Raw genomic sequence first — 21,197 nt, 5'->3', positions numbered from 1 at the left:
GTGACACCCTTTTAGATATTTGAAAACCGCTATCATGTCCCCCCTTAATCTTCTTTTTTCCAAACTAAACAAGCCCAGTTCATGAAGCCTGGCTTCATAGGTCATGTTCTCTAAACCTTTAATCATTCTTGTCGCTCTTCTCTGTACCCTTTCCAATTTCTCCACATCTTTCTTGAAATGTGGCGCCCAGAACTGGACACAGTACTCCAGCTGAGGCCTAACTAGTGCAGAATAGAGCGGCAGAATGACTTCACGAGTTTTGCTTACAACACACCTGTTGATACAACCTAGAATCATATTTGCTTTTTTTGCAACAGCATCACACTGTTGACTCATATTCAACTTGTGGTCCACTATGACCCCTAGATCCCTTTCCGCCATGCTCCTTCCTAGACAGTCGCTTCCCATCTTGTATGTATGGAACTGATTGTTCCTTCCTAAGTGGAGCACTCTGCATTTCTCCTTATTAAACCTCATCCTGTTTACCTCTGACCATTTCTCTAACTTGCTAAGGTCATTTTGAATTATGTCCCTATCCTCCAAAGAAGTTGCAACCCCACCCAGTTTGGTATCATCTGCAAACTTAATAAGAGTACTCTCTATCCCAATATCTACATCATTGATGAAGATATTGAATAGTACGGGTCCCAAAACAGACCCTTGAGGAACTCCACTTGTTATCCCTTTCCAGCAGGATTTAGAACCGTTAACAACAACTCTCTGACTACGGTTATCCAGCCAATTATGCACCCACCTTATCATGGCCCTATCTAAGTTATATTTGCCTAGTTTATCAATAAGAATATCATGCGAGACCGTATCAAATGCCTTACTAAAGTCTAGGTATATGACATCCACCGCTTCTCCCTTATCCACAAGGCTCGTTATCTTTTCAAAGAAAGCTATCAGATTAGTTTGGCATGACTTGTTCTTCACAAACCCATGCTGGCTATTCCCTATCACTTTATTACTTTCCAAGTGTTTGCATACGATTTCCTTAATTACCTGCTCCATTATCTTCCCTGGGACAGACGTTAAACTGACCGGTCTATAATTTCCTGGGTTGTTCTTATTCCCCTTTTTATAGATGGGCACAATATTTGCCCTTTTCCAGTCTTCTGGAATCTCCCCTGTCTGCCATGATTTTTCAAAGATCATAGCTAAAGGCTCAGATACCTCCTCTATCAGCTCCTTGAGTATCCTGGGATGCATTTCATCAGGACCTGGTGACTTGCTGACATCTAACTTTCCTAAGTGATTTTTAACTTGTTCTTTGTGTATCCTATCTTCTAAACTTACCCTCTCTCTGCTTGTATTCACTACGTTAGGCACACCTCCAGACTTCTCGGTGAAGACCGAAACAAAGAAGTCATTGAGCATCTCCGCCATTTCCAAGTTCCCTGTTACTGCTTCTCCCTCCTCGCTAAGCAGTGGGCCTACCCTGTCCTTGGTCTTCCTCTTGCTTTTAATGTATTTATAAAAGGTCTTCTTGTTTCCCTTTATGCCTGTAGCTAGTTTGATCTCATTTTGTGCCTTTGCCTTTCTAATCTTGCCCCTGCATTCCCGTGTTGCTTGCCTATATTCCTCCTTTGTTAGTTGTCCTAGTTTCCATTTTTTATATGACTCCTTTTTTATTTTGAGATCATGCAAGATCTCCTTGTTAAGCCAAGCTGGTCTTTTGCCATATTTTCTATCTTTCCTACACAGCGGAATTGTTTGCTTTTGGGCCCTTAACAACGTCCCTTTGAAATACTTCCAACTCTCCTCAGTTGTTTTTCCCTTCAGTCTTGCTTCCCATGGGACCTTACCTACAAGTTCTCTGAGCTTATCAAAATCTGCCTTCCTGAAATCCATAACCTCAATTGTGCTGGTCTCCCTTCTACCTTTCCTTAAGATCATGAACTCTATTATTTCGTGATCACTGTCCCCTATACTGTCTTCCACTTTCAAGTTCTCAACTAGTTCCTCCCTATTTGTTAAAACCAAATCCAGAACAGCTTCTCCTCTGGTAGCTTTTTCAACCTTCTGAAACAGAAAGTTGTCTCCAATGCAGTCCAGAAACTTATTGGATAGCCTGTGCCTCGCTGTGTTAGTTTCCCAACATATGTCTGGATAGTTGAAGTCCCCCATCACCACCAAATCTTGGGCTTTGGATAGTTTTGTTAATTGTTTAAAAAAGGCCTCATCCACCTCTTCCACCTGGCTAGGTGGCCTGTAGTAGACTCCTAGCATGATATCACCCTCGTTTTTTACCCCTTTTAGCTTAACCCAGAGACTCTCTACACAGCTATCTCCTACGTTCATCTCCACTTCAGTCCAAGTGTGTACATTTTTAATATACAAGGCAACCCCTCCTCCCTTTTTTCCCTGTCTGTCCTTCCTGAGCAAGCCGTACCCTTCCATACCAATATTCCAATCATGCGTCCCATCCCACCAGGTTTCTGTAATACCAATGATATCATAGTTGTATTTATTGGTTAGCAATTCCAGTTCTTCCTGCTTATTACCCATACTTCTCGCATTTGTATATAGGCATCTAAGATACTGATTTGATCTTGCCTCCCTGTTGTGCCCTGACCCTCCTTTCTCCTTGCCATTATAGGCCGTAGTCCCCCCCATTTCCAACCCATCTCCCAGTCCCGCACATTCAGCACTTACCTGTGGGCTTTGCTCACCTGCCCCCGACAAACCTAGTTTAAAGCCCTCCTCACAAGGTTAGCCAGTCTGTGTCCAAACAAGGCCTTCCCACTCCTGGAAAGGTGAACTCCATCTCCGCCAAGCAGTCCTTCCTGGAAGAGCACCCCGTGATCAAGGAAGCCGAATCCCTCCTGGCGACACCATCGTCGCAGCCAGGCATTCACCTCCAGGATGCACCTCTCTCTGCCCGGGCCCCTACCTTTGACAGGAAGGATAGAAGAGAATACCACCTGCGCTCCAAACTCCCTCACCCGTACTCCCAAAGCCCTGTAGTCACACTTGATCCGCTCAGTGTCACACCTGGCAGTATCATTTGTGCCCACGTGGATGAGTAGCATGGGGTAGTAGTCAGAGGGCCGGATAATCCTCGACAATGCCTCCGTAACATCTCGGATACGGGCCCCTGGCAGACAGCATACCTCTCGAGATGAGCTGTCAGGGCGACAGATGGGTGCCTCCGTTCCCCTCAGAAGAGAGTCTCCAACCACCACTACTCTACGTTTCCTCCTCGCAGTGGTGGCAGGAGACTGCTCAACCTTGGTGGTGCAAGGCCTGGTCTCCTCCACTGTGGGGGGTGACTCCTTGTCTCCTGCTGAAAGTAAAGAGTAACGGTTATGTAACAACACAGTGGGAGGGTTAGGAGCAGGGGTGGAACACTGCCTGCTGCCGGAAGTAACCAGCTGCCAGTGCTCACCCTGCACCACTGCCTCCTCCATAAGTGGCTGGTCAACAGTCCCACATCCTAGGACAGTGACCTCCGTGGACTCCACAGGAATACTGTCCAGGAATTCCTCATGGCTTCGAATGCTCCTCAGCCTGGCCACCTCCTCCTGTAGCTCTCCCACCTGCTGCCTGAGAGATTCTACCAGCAGGCACCTTTCACAACGGTTGTCTCCCCCAGCCTGGAGATCACTCAGTGGGAATTGCAAGCCACAAATACAGCAAGACCACACCAGGACCTGGGTAGAGGCATCCATGCTCAGGTTCTCTGTCTGGATACAGGCACAGGTGGAGGAGACAGGAGAAGTACTGGCACAAGCGCTACGGGTCTTCATCACCATTAGTCACTCCCTCTGCCCAACTCCCTCTTCAACTCCCCTGTCTGCAGTCCCCTGTCCGCTTCGCTCTGTTAGGAGAGAGGATGGGGAGGGATAGCTGCATATTATCAGAGTGGGGCTAGAGGAGGGCTTGGCACAGGGGGAAGAGAAGTGCAGGTGTAAGGGTCAGAGAGGAGGTGGGAGGGCAAGTCCCAGGAGGGCTGAGGGGAGTGATAAGAGCAGGAGCCAGGATAGCAGAGAATGGTGAGGAGCAGCAGCACACACCAGGGTTGTAGATGGGGTGAGGTAGAGGTGGGTGCTAGGCAGCAGAAGGGGGATGAAATGGTGGGAGGGCTCCAGGGTGCAGAGGGTGTTGGGGAGGGAGCAGGTTTCAGGAGGGCAAGGAGTCAGAGGGCAGAGTGGATGTAGGGTGGGGACATGTACCAGGGAGGCCAAGTGGGGGACGGAGTCAGAGACCCAGGAGAGCAGAAAGGATGAGAATGGGCAGGAGGGAAGGGGAGGGGAAGGATAGAGGCAGGTACCAGGTATGAAGGAAGAGTAAGGAAGGGACAGGAGCCAGAGAATCTCTGTTGCTTTGGGGCTGTGTGGTGCTGGTTTGTTACTAAGAGCAGACCAGTGTTGGCCCTACACACACTGGATGGGCAGCTCTGCCCCAGAGGCATAGCTGTGACTCTTGCTCCCAGCTGGCCAACAGACACCACCTGTCAGTCAGGTGAACCCCACAGCCAGCACCTTCCCTCCCCTGGGCCAGTCCCTCCCCTAGGGCACAGACAATATGTTTGGGCTGGACTCACTAGGAGGGGAATAAAGTAAAGAATATTACTTGTCACCTTTCTTATACATTATTTTTAATAATAGACATTCGAGCTTTGAAGAATGCTTATGAGTGGATCAAATCAGACAATTAAGGGAAATCTATATTTGAGTCATTGGAGAGTTTTAGCTCTGATTGATGTCTTGTGTGCAGAAAAAGCATTCCATGTAACTACTTTTTGTAAGTTTGTTGGCTATTGATCTGTAATAAAAAGAGCTGTCTAAAAGTGTACTGGATTGACTTAACCTCTGATACAAAATAAAATATAGCCCTGAGACACAATGTGAATGGGTAGAAATATTCAATACATTGTTGTCTAGGTGTACAATGCAGTGTATCCCACACACGCTCAAAAAGGCCAATTAATATAGTTTCCTGAAAAGATAGCCAGATTTAATTGAAGAGGAAGCTCAGGTGGGTTAGGGATTGGGGGAGGGCTATAAACAGAGGATGTTGGCTACTGAAAAATTTTCAGTATTAATTTTCTTATTTGACTTTGTATTAAATAAACATTTAAAGTCATGCACCTTGTTAATTATCCCTTGTTTGAGTATTTTTTTCTTCCATAACATTTAAAAAATATTTGGAAGATATTTTTTTATAACTTGGGTTCCGCAGTGGCACACATCCAAACAAGCGCACAAGACAAAACTCGCTCGGCTCATGTATGGAAATCTTAGAGAGAACTGAGGTGTCCAGCCTAAACTTCACTTGCTGCGATTTAAGCCTATTGCTTTTTGTCCTATCAGAGGTTAAGGAGAAACATTTTTCTTTCTACTCCTTGTAATAACCTTTTAGGTACTTGAAATACTGTAGTGTTAGTGTAGGGAAATGCTTTAAGATTTCATTTAGCTGTGTAGTAACACTAACTAAGCGTGCGTCTACACAGCAGAGCTTAACTCAAAATAAGCTACGCTAATTGAGCTATGTCAATTGAGAATCTTATTTCGAAATAGGGAGCATCTACACAGCACTTATTTCGAAATAGAGCACTCTTCCTCTGACTTCCCTTATTCCTCATACAATGAGGGTTGCAGGAGTCAGAGTAAGAAGTCCTCCAGCTTGACAGTATTTTGACACTATGGCTACGTCTAGACGGGCATGATTTTCCGCAAATGCTTTTAATGGAAAAGTTTTCCGTTAAAAGCATTTGCAGAAAAGAGCGTCTAGATTAGCACAAGCAAAATGCAGGACAATGTAGCACTTTAAAGACTAACAAGATGGTTTATTAGATGATGAGCTTTTGTGGGCCAGACCCACTTCCTCAGATCAAATAGTGGAAGAAAGTAGTCACAACCATATATACCAAAGGATACAATTAAAAAAATGAACACATATGAAAAGGACAAATCACATTGCAGAACAGGAGGGGATGCGGGGTGGGGAGGGGGGAAGGAAGGAAGGTAAGTGTCTGTGAATTGATGATATTAGAGGTGGGGAGAGTGGGATGTTTGTGAGTTAATGGTATTAGAGGTGATAATTGGGGAAACTATCTTGGTAATGGGTGAGATAGTTCAAATGTTTGTTCAGTCCTTTTTGGAAAGTGTCGAATTTTAACATGAATGACAGTTCAGAGGATTCCCTTTCAAGTGCAGATGTAAAAGGTCTTTGTAGCAGAATGCAGGTGGTTAAGTCATTGAGAGAGTGTCCTTTCTGGTTAAAATGGCAAGAAACTGTTTTTTCTTTGTGATCTTGTCTGATATCTGTTTTGTGGGCATTAATCCTTTGGCGAAGTGTCTGAGATGTTTGTGATGTTTGTCCAATGTACAAAGCACTTTTTGTGGAAAAGCGTCTATGCCAATCTAGCCATGCTTTTGCGCAAAAAAGCCCCGATCGGCATTTTCGCGATCGGGGCTTTTTTGCGCAAAACAAATCTGAGCAAATTTTGCACGAAAAGACTTTTGCCCGAACGGGAGCAGCATAGCATTTCCGCAAGAAGCACTGATTTCAGACAGTAGGAAGTCAGTGTTCTTGCAGAAATTCAAGCGGCCAGTGTAGACAGCTGGCAAGTTTTTCCAGAAAAGCGGCTGATTTTCTGGAAAAACTGGCCAGTCTAGACGCAGCCTATTAAGAAATAACTATCTGCTGTGTAGACATGCACTAAGTTATTTCAGAATAGCGCTAGTTACTTTGAAATAGTGTTGCAGTGTAGACCTACTCTAAATGTTTTTCTAGTGGCCACCACTATATCTGATTTCTCAGACAGGGATCTTGGGTTTGTTAAATCCTGTGATATGTGCAAACTCCTTTTGTAAAGAAAGTAAGATGTTGACAGGAGTTTAAATCAGGAGAGAGCTATAAGGGATAGATGTGGCTGACCTTAGAAAATTGATTTGCAGCTTAGTGGTAATTGGGATTATTGCATGCAGATGGAGAACACTCAGTTCCCAGTTTCTTTGTCCTTAGCCAGCTATAGTGACGTTGTCCAGCCCTGAAGCCTCTTGGGCTAAAATTATATTAATGTAAATTAGTGTGAGAAGTGATGGTTATAGCTTCTACAAGAATGTAGAGCCTACCTCTCTTCAGGCGGGAGGACTTCCAAAGAATTAGAGCTGCTGACAGAAGTGTGGTATTTAAAAGTAGTTTTAAAGCTGTTTAATTAAGAACTCGAAAATAGGTATGACGACTCTTTAATTAAGAACTCGAAAATAGGCGTGATGACAAATCAAGCCTTGCAGACTCAGCTAGCATCTTGCAGCAGGCTTTTGTTCTTGCTAGTTAATTTCTTGGAGAGGCAGAATCAAACAGGAAAATTGGATCTGAATTTTGAACACACAGGAGTTCAAGGTGTTGAGATTCTGGTTTTTGGTCTAAATCCCTTCTGTACAGTAGGAATGAACTTTTTTTTAAAAAACTGAAATACTTGCCAGGTTATGTTTTCAGCTGCACAATTTTATCAAGTGCTATATTATATTTCCAGCTTGTAATTATTGTGTTGCACTTGAGATTAATTTGAAGCTGTCACAAGGCTTAATTTCTTAAAGAAATGAGAGATGATACTGAATAACCCCTGAAGGGGTTTAGCTGTCAGCTATGCAAAGATATTCAATGCTAAAAATCACTGGAGGATTGATGGAGTACCAAAATGTGAAACATAGTTGTCCTCTTTTTTGGCATCTTTTTGAAGTAATGGCACAAGTTAAATAAACTTTAGAGCTTATGATATTTTCTGGTGACGAGGACCAACTTATGGCCTTGCTTAGAAACATTTCACTGTGAAGAGTTCTTGGAAGGAAATTGAAGAACCTGATGGATTGCAGTTACATTTATTTTGTTTCTTTATTGTTTAATGTAACCAATCTGATAGCTTTCTTTGATAGGATAACAAGTCTTGTGGATAAGGGAGAAGTGGTGGACATGGTATACCTAGACTTTAGTAAGGCGTTTGATATGGTCTCGCATGATATTCTTATCAATAAACTAGGCAAATACAGTTTAGATGGGGCTACTATAAGGTGGGTGCATAACTGGCGGGACAACCATTCTCAGAGAGTAGTTATTAACGGTTCACAATCCTGCTGGAAAGGTATAACAAGTGGGGTTCAGCAGGGGTCTGTTTTGGGACAGGTTTTGTTCAATATCTTCATCAATGATTTAAATATCAGCATTGAGAGTATGCTCATTAAGTTTGCAGATGATACCAAGCTGGGAAGGGTTGCAACTGCTTTGGAGGATAGGGTCATAATTCAAAATGATCTGGACAAATTGGAGAAATGGTTTGAGGTAAACAGGATGAAGTTTAATAAGGACAAATCTAAAGTACTCCACTCAGGAAGGAACAGTCAGTTTCACACATACAGAATGGAAAGTGAATGTCTAGGAGTACGGCAGGAAGGGATCTACGGGTTATAGTGGACCACAAGCTAAATATGATTCAACAGTGTGATGCTGTTGCCAAAAAAGCAAACATAATTCTAGGAAACAAAAAAAAGGACTATGTAGCACTTTAAAGACTAACAAGATGGTTTATTAGGTGATGAGCTTTCGTGGGCTAGACCCACTTCCTCAGATGAAATAGTGGAAGAAAGTTGGCATGACCTTATATACCAAAGGCTACTATAAAAAAAATGAACACATATGAAAAGGACAAATCATACTTCAGAACAGAAGGGAGATGAAGGAGGGAGGTAAATGTCTGTGAGCTAATGATATTAGAGGTGATAATTGGGGAAGCTATCTTTGTAGTGGGTAAGATAATTAGCATCCTTGTTAAGACCTAGGTGTAAAATGTCAAATTTAAGGATGAATGACAGTTCAGAGGATTCCCTTTCAAGTCTGGTGTTAAAATGTCTTTGAAGCAGGATGCAGGTAGTTAAGTCCTTGAGACAATGTCCTTTCTGGTTGAAATGGCAAGTAACTTTTTTTTCCTTTGTGATCCTGTCTAATATCTGTTTTGTGTGCATTGATTCTTTGGTGAAGTGTCTGAGACGTTTGTCCAATGTACATAGCAGACAGACACTGTTGGCACATGATAGCATAAATTATATTTCTGGATGAGCAAGGAATATGTGTTCTTGATCTTATAACTCAATTGGTTAGGTCCAATAATGGTATCAGCAGAGTGAATATGTGGACAAAACTGGCAACGGGGTTTGTTGAAGGGAAAGTTCCAGGGTTGGTATTAGTGTGGTATGCCCTGTGGTTGTTGGTAAGAATCATCTTGAGGTTAGGTGGTTGTCTATAGGAGACTATGGGTCTGTCTCCCAGAGCCTCTTGGAGTTTAGTATCCTGTTCCAGTATAGGTTGTAGTTTATTGATAATGTGTTGGACGGGTTTAAGTTGGGGGCTGTAGGTGATGACAAGTGGTGGTCTATTGTTGGTTTTCTGGGTCTGTCTTGAAGTAGATGGTTTCTGTGTATTTGTCTGGCTCTTTCAATTTGTTTTTTTATTTCTCCGGGTGGGTAGTTGAGGTTTATAAATGCTTGGTAGAGATCCTGAAGTTTCTGGTCTCTGTCAGTGGGATTAGAGCAGATGCGGTTGTATCGAAGGGTTTGGCTGTAGACGATGGATCGTATGACGTGTTCTGTATGGGAGCTGGAGGCATGTAGGTAAGTGTATGAGTTGGTGGGTTTTCTGTAGAGAGAGGTATCTTATTTACCATTGGTGATATGTACTGTAGTATCCAGGAAATGGATCTCTCGTGTAGAATGGTCCAGGCTGAGATTGATGGTGGGGTGTAGGTTGCTAAAATCTCTGTGGAATGTCTCCAGTGTTTCTTGGCCGTGGGTCCAGATCATAAAGATGTCATCAATGTAGCGTAAGTAGAGAAGGGGTAAGAGGGGACGGGATCTGAGGAAACTTTGTTCTAGGATGCATTAACAGGTGTGTTGTGAGCACGACACGTGAAGTCATTCTTCCACTCTACTCTGCGCTGATTAGGCCTCAGCTGGAGTATTGTGTCCAGTTCTGGGCACCACATTTTAAGAAAGATGTGGAGAAATTGGAGAAGGTCCAGAGAAGAGCAACAAGAATGATTAAAGGTCTAGAGAAAATGACCTATGAAGTAAGACTAAAAGAATTGTGCTTGTTTAGTTAGTTTGGAAAAGAGAAGATTGAGAGGGGACATGATAGCGGTTTTTAGGTATCTAAAAGGGTGTCATAAGGAGGAGGGAGAAAAATTGTTCTTCCTTGCTTCTGAGGCTAGAACAAAAAGCAATGGGCTTAAACTGTAGCAAGGGAGGTTTAAGTTGGACATTAGGAAAAAATTCCTAACTGTCAGGGTGGTTAAACACTGGAGTAAATTACCCAGGGAGGTTGTGCAATCTCCATCTCTGGAGATATTTAAGAGTAGGTTAGATAAATGTCTATCAGGGATGGTCTAGACAGTACTTGGCCCTGCCATGAGGGCAGGGGGCTGGACTCGATGACCTCTTGAGGTTCCTCCCAGTCCTAGTATTCTATGATTCTATGATATTGTTGGTTTTAAACCTGCTATCTATTAATTTCATTTGGTAGCCCTAGTTTCTTATTGGAAAAAGGAAATAACTTTTCCTTATTCACTTTCTCCAAACCTGATGATTTTATAAATCTCTATCATAACTCCCCCTTAGTCTTCTCTTTTCTAAGCTGAAAAGTCCCAGTCCTTTTAATATCTCTTCATATGGCACCTGTTGCAAACCCCTAATCATTTTTGTTGCTCTTCTCTGAACCTTTTCCAATGCCCATATATCGTTTTTTAAGATGAGGCGACCTCATGGAGGAGTTTTGCCTCCTGCGGACGGGAGGTAGTAGGGGTTGGCAGTGGCGGCGGCACCCTGGCTGTGGAACTCAGGGTCGGGCCCTAGTTTCCACGGCAGCTAAGGAGCTCCAGTCAGGAGAGTCATGGCTGGGCAGCAGCAGCAGTGCCAGGCTGGAGCCCTAGCTAGGGGAAGGAGTTCAGCACAGACCATGTTGGGAGGAACCTCCCCTGGTCCTGCAAATCCCCTTATTTGGGATTGGTCAGGTCCTGAGGGTGTTGGAGGAGGGAGGTCCAGCCTGTGGTTTGATGTATAGTATTTTGATGAAACTAGTGAAGGAAGTTGATAGAGGCTGGAGTTCAACTTTTTATGTCTCTAGTTATTGTTCTGAAGATAGTTACTTTACATGTTTGCCTCCTGAATTACAGATCCAAAGTATGATTTCTCTGCTTTTCAGGTATCCTCCTCATCCACTAATCAGTGTACTTGAAAACAGACCTGATTGCTGGCCGGTTCTTCTGCAGCAAATAACAGTATTTTTCCAGCAATGTCCAGAGAGGTAAATTAAATATCATTCAGTTGTTTATACGTGTGGAATGTGTATCAGTTCCACAAAGAAGTGCTTCCTGAAGTGATAGGATAAAATATATGATTGTGTATTTTTAGAAAAGAACAATAAAATTTCTTGGGGTATGTTGAGACACAAACAGAAAACCTGTGGTTCTAGCCGGAGCCCTGACGTCTGCACAGCCAAGAAATAGCCTAAGTTAGCTGACTTGATCTAACCACAGGTTTTTCTTTGCTATATAGACATTCCCTTAGACTTCTTTGAATAACATATACTGTCAGCTAAACCTGGTTGAAAAATGAATATTGTTTTACCCAAGAATTATATTTTTAAAGTTTGTTTCCAGGGGTTGGAAAATTTTGAAATATCTAAAATTGCTTAATTTTTAACTTGGTTATTGTAATATTTATAATGCTTCAGAAATAGTACCTGAATTTTTTTTATAATTTCAGTGTTTTGCATGATGTCTTCAATTTGAAAAAGTTACTAACTTTTCACATGAAATGTAATTTCTGAAAAAGGTCGTTGTTGACTAAAAACTCATATAATTAAAAACTTCATTCAATTCTGTGGTATACTAAATAATAATAGAAACCAAATATTAAGGATAAATTTGGAAGAATGTAACGAATGGTTTATCCCAGACAGGAGATCTACCTTAGCGAGGAGATTAATGAAAAAACTAATAGTTCACTAAACCCACCAAAAGTTATATTCCTCTGTTAATTGGTTAGTTGATTTTTGAATGGATACTAGATTTGCTCAGGAAGGTTTTGATTGCTTAGTTTAGAAAGGAGATGAGCAGGGACATCCATTAAATAAAATAGTGAATGACGTAGATACAAAGAGCACAGGAGAACATTAAATTCATTAAGATTTAAATGAGATAATAGGAATTACTCATTTTTTCCTCAACACAATGAATCTTAGAACTTCCTGTCTAACACCATCCTTGAGTCCAAGAGCTCCGAAAGATTTAGAAAGAGTAGCTCTTCCTATGACTAATGAGAAAATCCTTTCCCTTAGATCAGTGTTGCCCAATTTTATTTGGCCACGGAACCCTTTTAAACTTGAAAGAATTTTGTGGAACCCCTAATAACAGTCTTATATATGGAGCTGACCACAAATAAGTAAGGATAATAATAAACAAATGCCTAACAAGGTCATGAGATCGACATTTAGTTTAATTGCACATATTTACGCGGATAAATAACAGGCGATCGCACCACTGACTGTGCACGCAGTGCAAACACAAATAAAAATAGTTTTCAATACAATTCATAAATGCTTAAATATTAATAATTATTTTTTAAATCATAAAATGTTACTGTAATAGAATTTTCTCATGGAACCCTTATTTTCACTTCCCGGAATCCCAGGGTACCATGGAACACCATTTGGAAAACACTGCCTTTGATACTTAGGTAGAATTTGGAATTATAAACCCTCAAGACAACTGCCAATACCAATGCATATGAGTAGGTCGGTTTTCCTTTGAGGCATCTGGTATTATTGTTGCTGTTAGAGACAGGATATTGGAATAATATCCAGTAATTTTCACTGTGGGTCTGGACCCCATTTTAATGGGGTTGGCTTGGCAGGGCTGGTGTTAGATTTGCTAGGGCCCAAAGCCAAAGCCTTAGGGCTTCAACTCTGTGCAGTAGACCTCAGGGTATAGATCCCCTTATCTGGGGCTTAAGGCTTTAGGTTTTGGCTTCAGCTTTCCTTCCCAGGATATCATGGCTCAGGGTTTGGCTTTGGTCCCCTTTCCTGGGGTCATGAAGTAAGATAGAAATACATATCCACTGAACAGCAGGACTTTCTTGGGAACCACAGTAGTGAAAGGAGCAGAATGCGGAGCTGCTGCTCCTGGGTTAGGAGCTGTGGTTCCTGGGATTGAAAGCCCCACATTCTGCTCCTTTCACTGCTGTAGTTCCATGGAGATCCCTGTAGTTCAGCAGATACCGATTTCTAACCACAATTGTAGCTGTAGATAGAAATTTGTATCCATGGAGGACTCTGGTTATCAGTGCTTTTGGAAGTTCCTTTGGATGTTCAGATGATGAAAAGTCTCAGTTGATTTCAGATGCTCAGCAAAATCCAATTAAGCAAAATTGAGACCAGGGAACCAGAACTTCTTTTCTATAAGGGTATGTCTACACTTGTACCCTAGTTCGAACTAGGGATGCAAATGTAGGCATTTGAAATAGTAAAGGAAGCCGGGATTTAAATATCCCACGCTTCATTACCATAATTTCAGCTGCATGCTGTTTCGGAACCCAACTGATTCGAAAGTGAAAGTGCGCTCCGGGCCATGCTGGTGTGAGTCAAACCCCGTGGTTCGAACTAACGTTACACCTCAAAAAATGAGTAACGTTAGTTCGAACCAAGGTGTTTGATTTGCACTAACGCGGCCCAGAGCACACTTTCACTTGCTAATCAACTGGTTCTGAAACAGCGCGTGGCTGAGATTATGCTAATGAAGCGCGGGATATTTAAATCCTGGCTTTATTTACTATTTCGAATGCCTACATTTGCATCCCTAGTTCGAACTAGGGTGAAGGTGTAGACATACCCTAGGATACATTTAGTTTCATGAATTTTAAACTTGTATTTGTACCGTTAGCCTATATGGAAAGTAATGAAGTCTTTTTACTGTCAAAGAATTCTAATTATATCTAGGCCTCATCTATGGAAAACATTTCAAGGATCATAAAGAACATTCAGGTAAACAGGTAAAGCAATACATACATGTGTTCTCTTCTCAGCGTTAGAACCATGAAAATCAGGTTCTGCCACTGTCTCACTTACGGTTTGGCTACACTGTGGGGAGTTTTTTTGGAAGAGGTATGCAAATAGTGCTCTCATTTGCATACCTTCTTTTGTTTTTTTTTCCCCCCAGAAGAGGCTTTTTTGCCTTTTGGTCCCGTCTACACCAGGCCAAATGTCAGATAACTTCCCTCTTTCGAAAGCCCCCTTCTTACTCGTAAAATGAGGTTTACAGGGGTTTTCGAAAGAGGGGTTTTTTTCTGACATTGGTGGAAAAGACTCTTCCGGAGAAAAAAATAGCGAGCGCTATTTGCATACCTCTTCTGAAAAGCCCCCCACAATGTAGCCATACCCTTAGTTTTTGTTTGTTTGTTAGAATTGGTAGGGGAGCCAGTACTAGTTTGAGGATTGTTCACGTTAAATGCACAGCCGCCATTGTCCAGTGGTTTGAAACTCAGATCTGTTAGCTCAAGTATTTCAGTCACTGCAACCCCACTGACTGAGGCATTTCTTAGGAACCTAAGGACCCAAATTATTTAATAATTTGTAGCTCCAAGTCAACACTTTTAATTGCATCTGGAAGCAAACAGGGAGTCAGAATAGTGTTTAGCATAGAAATGATAGTATGCTTTATTTGGCTAACTCTGCCAAGCAGCTGCATTCAACTGTAATTCTAAGTGGTCTTTGAGTCTGGACCCATACTGTACACATCACAGTAATGAAATCCAGAAGTCACATAGGCATGAATCATCGTGGTATAATCCAGCTCTAGTAATACATCTTTAAACAAGAGCAGTTTGTAAAATGATCGTTTGGTCCCCTGGTGCCACATGTACATCCAGGTTTCAGTGAGGATGCAGCAGCACCTGGAAATCTTAAATGAAAGAAAGGTGGGAAAGACAGTCATTCCACTTAAGACATACTTAGTGCCTCTATCTTGTCCAAATTAAGCTTCTACCAGCTTGCCTTTTTTCTAAGCATTGCAGTCCCCCAGGCACTAGGAAAGCTAGGATGCTACACCATCTGGGTTTGATAGATATAGAACTATGTGCCATGTGCATTTTGATAGAACTACAACCCAAGTTGTATTGTTTTCCTCAGCATGACATACAGGAGGGGCACTCAAAGTCAATCTGGAAGAACATACATGAGAACTATTTGGACAGATAAGCAATTGATCAAAAAGTCACATTCTTTAATGACTTGGAGCCAAATCCTATTCCCATTGAATTCAAGACAAAACTCTTGTTGATTTCAGTGGGAACGGGCTTTGACATTTGGAGAGGAAAGAGCAAAACCACTCAAGAAAGGGCTATGTGGCTCACCACAGGTATCAAAGGCTGCTGACTCATGAGAAAGTCAGTGGACATCTGATGTTGCAAAGGAGAGATCAGCAATCAGTGAGCCTAGAATAGTCTCTGTATCATGTCCAACACAGAAATCTTTCTGCAGAGGATCAAGGAAATATGAAAGCTCCAGATTACCGTGAAGTTGTTTGATCACCATCTTCCTTCTCAAGGGTACTAAAAAGGGAAAATTAGAGACAGGGTGTGTCTGCAGGATTGTACTGGGAAGCACAGTAGTGAAAGGAGCAGAATGTATGGCTGCTGCTCCCAGGAACCAGTGCCCCTAGTTGCCAGCTCTGGCATAGTTATGTCAGAAAATTTCAAATGAAAAAGCCCTCCAGCAGGATTTTACAGACTCTAGACAGAAGATGCAGCAGTAATGGAGGAATAGAAGGCAGGTCTGGGAGTGGTTTGGCTGCATTATAAGAGCTCATGGCGTGAGGTGCTGACTCCTGGGAGCAGCAGCCCTGCTTTTTGCTCCTTTCAATGCTATGGTTCCTGGGAGAGCCCTGTGGTTCTGAAAATGTCTCTCCGGTATGTTGTGCTAGCAATAAATGTCTTAATGGTACCTCATTGTACTGGGTTACTTGCACTATTGCTTGTGATGATGGAAGCTAAGGAATTTTCAGCCAGAAGTCTGAGTTTTAACATATGAAATGAAAAAGGTGGGTTCATCTTAAAGCAAAATATTAGCAAGCCAGATCTTCCAGTCACCTTGCAGTTCTGGAGTTCAGAACTGTTCAGAATCCTTCCACAAATGGGTATAGTATAATCTGTCATTGAATAGGCTGAAATCCCACCCCCAAAAAACGCTGCATGAAACCGTGACCCTACTGAGGTCTATGGCAAAACTTCCTTTGACTTCGGTGGGACCAGTATAGATACAAGACCTGTCTGTTTCCTTGAGTGTGAGCCTGCACTTATTAAACTAAACAGGACTTCTCACATACATAAAGCTGAGGGGGTGTTTGTGGAATCAGAATATTAGTGTTAATATTAATGCCTACTTTTATAATTCATAGAGCTGGTCAGAAAACAGGGAGATATTGTGAAAATTTCACATTACTTGTTTTTTATGGAAACTTCATTTGAAATTTTCTTAAGTGCTGTAATAACATTTAGATCTGGTGCTAGAGATTTATAATTAAAACAAAGTTGTTGCATGCGAATAACTAAAGGAGATTTCAAAATGCTACAAGTTTTGGTCCAATCCTTAATTAGGCGAAACTCTTACTGAAGTCAAGGAATAAAATCTAAATAATGAATATATGCATTATTCACTACTGAGATGATAGTATAATATTTTAAGATTTATTTTTATAAAGTGTTTAGAATGGAGAGCAACAGATAGCTTTTCATAAACAGGGAGTCAAGTCCTGATTTTAAGTCAATAGAGAAATTCTAATTAACTTCAGTAGGATTTAGGTTCAATATGAAATAATTATGGCCCTCCCACTGAAGTCAGTGACAAAGTTTGCAGTGACAATGGAGGGATCCAGAAATGCTTTCTTTTATATGGTATTTGGTATATAGGTGTACAGTAGGTATTTTATGTGATGAATGGGAAAATTGAGTGATAACTGGTTACTTTTTTTAATAGCTGCGTTCTTGTCCTGGCCTTCCTGCCACTTTTGTATCCAGAGTCTTTTACAGTAATTCCTGATTTAACACTATAGATATGTTTCAGAAAATGATCATGTTAAGTGAAAACATGTTATGCGGAGTCAATTTTCCCATTAAAAATAATGGAAAAGATGGGGGTTGCATTTCAAGCAGTGTCGTCTGTTGGGACTGGGACATAAGGTTGGGGAAAAAAGGGGACTGGGTTACAGCAGGGAGGGGAGGTGTTTGGCTCTGGAGAAGATATGGGGAGAAGAGGGGAGGGGGATTGGTTTGGGAGTATGCCTCTGTGACGGGTCTACTGGGATCCACACTGTGTCCTGCGAGGGGGGTTCGCCAGGGAACGGTGCGGCGAGCGGCAAACCCTCCACCGCTTTGCAGGGAGGCAGGGGAAGCCCCGCGCAGCCGCTGGTGACGGGATGACTGGGGAAACCCAGCCGCCGGCCTGCAAGCGGGGATTGAGGAGAGGAGGGCAAGGCGCCAGGCAAGGGGGAGTCAGCAGGGAACGGCGCAGCGAGCGGTGAACCCTCTGACGCTTTTCAGGGAGGCGGGGGAAGCTCCATGCAGACACTGGCAACAGGCCGGCTGGGGAAATGGTGTTATTCCTGGGACGGTTGTGTAATTTAAAAAATATTCCCTAAAAAAAATTGTACTATCGTGAAAACGTGAGGAATTACTGTATAGCATAAAATCATAGCTCTAGAATGTAGTCATCTAGATGGACTACTGACTTTGAGACAAGAAATTGAGGGGAAAAAAGGGTTTCTGAAGATACTTAATGCTTTGACTATATCCAGGTGTTAGGACGAACATTCTGTCTGGAGACAGTCATAAAGGAATCAGCAATTATTTTTTTTAACAAATGTATTGAGCTAGCTAAATGAATCCAGTGAAACAATACAGTGATGCATTCTTTCCCAGACAGCAACCTTGGGTTAAGCAGTGCTTTGTTCTGAACACTGTTGGTGGTGTAGCTTTCAAAGGATGAGTTGTTTTTTTATTTGGTGTATAGTGATAAAATGTCAGATTTTTATAATCGTATTTCTGAATAACATTGTGTAGATACTGAATGATCTATCATGACGTAGCACAGAAAAAGTCTTCTAAATTGTTGAAGAAAAAATGAAATATAAAACGCCATTGCAATATGTAAGAGTATCAAGTGAGGAGGTGGTCATGCAAAAGTACAGGGTTAATATATTGGCAGTGCACTTTGATTGCACTGTTACTATAGAGGAGCGTATTATACTCTTGTATAGCTTATTATTATGATGCCAGTAAATCAAATTGTTACTGCTTATTGTGAGATTTAGCAATGACTCTCATGGTGCCTTTTCATAATTACTATACATGCTGTATAATGTTGATACCGATAGAGGCTGTGAATGTTATATTACGTGGGTTTCATTGTTTGCTGGCTTTTACTATTAACTTCTTTTTGAACTGCAGGGCTCAGAGTTCATGTGTCTGTATAATGACCCCATTTCTAAGATACCTGTATTGTGAACCATCACAATTGCGGGAGAATGCTGAACTGCGAATGGGTCTACTTAAAATCATACTTGAGCCACGTGGTTCTGAGAGCAGAGAAGCACCCTCTACACTAGAACACCTTATTCTTCAACTGCTTTGTGACTTCATTCCACATTTTCAGGTAAAAGTTAATTCACTGCTTGGACTTGCCATTTGCAAATAAACCTTGTCAGAACATTTTTTGTTGTTGCATTTTTGTGTGTTCACACACAATAGTGTATTCCAACTCTCACAAAGTAGATTTGATCAGCAGCTTGGATATCCAGAGCCACTAAGTTTGGTGTTCCCAAGGAAGGTGATATAATGTTATAAAGTGATTAATTCTGATCATGCAAGGTCTAAGTGGAAACAAGTTTTCTGTTGAGTTAGTAATTAATAATACTGATGACCTTTTATGTAGTTCAGGTGGGAGAGTTAAACATGGAAGAGCTAAACTAATGTTGTTGTCTTCAACCAGTCACAGTCTGCTGTTATGGTCCGTTCTCAAGATTGAGCTTTTTTGAGAAAACTCGTAGCACTTGAATTTGGACGAGAGGTTTTAAAATATGAAATAGGCTAAACAAAGTGCTTGTGTTTTAATAAGATAATTTGGGGGGCAAATTCTGCCCTTACTTAAGTGTGAAGCGGAAGCCAGAGGGACTGTATACCTGAAGGTGGAAGTAGACTCTGTTGAATTAGGGTTGTAGCCTAGGAAAGAACTCTAGTAAAATGTGGGTGAATAAGGCTCGCCAATCTGACCAGAAATTGTAAATTCCTCCCCTCTATCCCAGGTTACAATGTGCTGGAACCGTAAGATTTCCCCTCGTGAGGGTCTGCCAACGACCGACAACAAGTAAACTTAAATTCAGGAAATGAAAGAGAAAACAATTTTATTGCCAAAGGGAAAATAATGGTAACAACCACAATGAATATGGCAGTCTGGACAGAGATTAACTGGATACTTCCCCCAGATGGCATTAACAAAATAAAACTAAAACTTATCTAGGTATACAGAAATTAATCATTTAGCAATATCTCATACCCACAGGATCTTAATGCTCCCAAGGCAGGGCATGAAGAGCCAGCCTCCCTTTGCCTAAAAGGCCTTGGAGCAGGTGGTATGTGAGATATGTAAAGCAAGCTTAAACAAAATTTAAGAAGCAAGAAGGAAATACAAAGATAGATTAAATATAAGTATATGATTTCTGATCTTAAGTACTCCAGAGTTGGCGCTGTCAGCAACTGTTGAAGCAGCAGCTCCGATTTCCCAAGTTCCTAGGCCTAAATACCCTTTTTGGCACCAAAATGTTCAACCACCTGCCTGTAGTGGGGCTTGGTACCCTAAGATTTCTGTGGGTGCTATCTCTAATTGGAGAAAATACTGGGGAACTCATAAATATGTATCAGATATAACGGACACTTTCTTGGGCTCCATCCCAGAATTACTTAAGAAAAGGCGGGAAATTGCGGATTTGACTTGGGAATCTGTTAGCTGTTTATATAGGAAGTACGGAATGGCAGTTACCAACAAGTTAGCAGATTTTATTGCTGATTCAGAGAAAAATTAACAAAATAACTTATCACACCAACTGCAGACTCTTCCCTCATACATCTTTTGGAAAATAACAGAAAAAAACCATAAATCTTAACCATATCAGCTCAGCTAACATTTTCCTGCTAAAAGCAATCCTACAGAAAATTAATTCTGCAGGTACCTTCTGTTGCTAGCCTATTTAAATCTATATAAATACAGAATAAAATAGGACAGGTGCAATTTAGCAGGCTACAGGCTGGGCTTATGAAAGGAGCTTATCTCTCACTGAATTTCAATGCACATTAGAGTGCCTAATTATCTTGGGCTGCTTTCAAAATATGGGTTATAGCTCACTGGTGAGAAGAGGGGAAGAATGTTCCAGTAGTTAGATTGCAAGCCTGAGACTCAGGAGATGCTGGAGGGACTTCTCTGCTCTGTCCCAGACTTCCTGAGGGAGCTTTGGCAAGTCCCTTAGGTCGGATCTGTGCTATATGATTAGGTCAACATAGACTGTCTTACATTGACCTAGTAGGGGAAGTGTCTTCACATGCATTTGGATCCCACCATGTATATGTCTCTTTGTGCTGATGTAGTAACACCACTTCCCTGAGTGGTGTTGTCACTATCAGTGCAATTAGATTGACAAGCATCAGTGTAGACATAGCTTCAGTGTAGTTTACATAGAATGTTACTGACTTTCAGGAGCCATACCACAATGCCACGCATTGACAATATAGTTGATACAAGTGCTCCTTTTATCATGTACTGCCAACACAAGGCGCCAAATGTGTACATACAAAAAATGTAATAACTGCAGTGGATGTATGCCAACAAATAATTCTGTAGTGTGAACATGGATGTTGTCTCTGTGACTTAGTTCCCTTTCTGTAAAATGGGAATATTAAGTGTGGAAAGGATTTATGGGATACATTCATTGTGACACGGATGTGGGCAGCTCTGCCCAGTACGGGGTGAATGAGCCCATCTCCCTTCTTTGACTCTCGTGTAATTTTTAGCTTTTTCTGTACCTATAGCTCTGCCCACAATTCTTCAGCTGAGTGGCCTACCCACCGAAGTCAGCAAACTCAGCCTCATCCACAGGG

The 21,197-nt window shown here is 41.8% G+C and overlaps 1 protein-coding gene across 1 annotated transcript in view; it reads left to right on the top strand.

The window, feature by feature from the left end:
- Positions 1–21,197, top strand: part of FOCAD (focadhesin) — a 231,132-nt gene that overhangs the window by 32,454 nt on the left and 177,481 nt on the right. Inside the window, exons 7-8 of the mRNA XM_075931485.2 lie at positions 11,203–11,304; positions 18,498–18,702. Of these exons, the coding sequence (XP_075787600.2) occupies positions 11,203–11,304; positions 18,498–18,702 (307 nt within the window). The remainder of the gene's footprint in view (positions 1–11,202; positions 11,305–18,497; positions 18,703–21,197) is intronic.

This window comes from Pelodiscus sinensis, chromosome 6, assembly GCF_052426305.1.
Source record: "Pelodiscus sinensis isolate ZL-2025 chromosome 6, ASM5242630v1, whole genome shotgun sequence".
Classification (NCBI taxonomy): domain Eukaryota; kingdom Metazoa; phylum Chordata; order Testudines; family Trionychidae; genus Pelodiscus; species Pelodiscus sinensis.
Note: the sequence above shows the minus strand (reverse complement) of the source record. Positions and strands in the feature narration are given on the sequence as shown.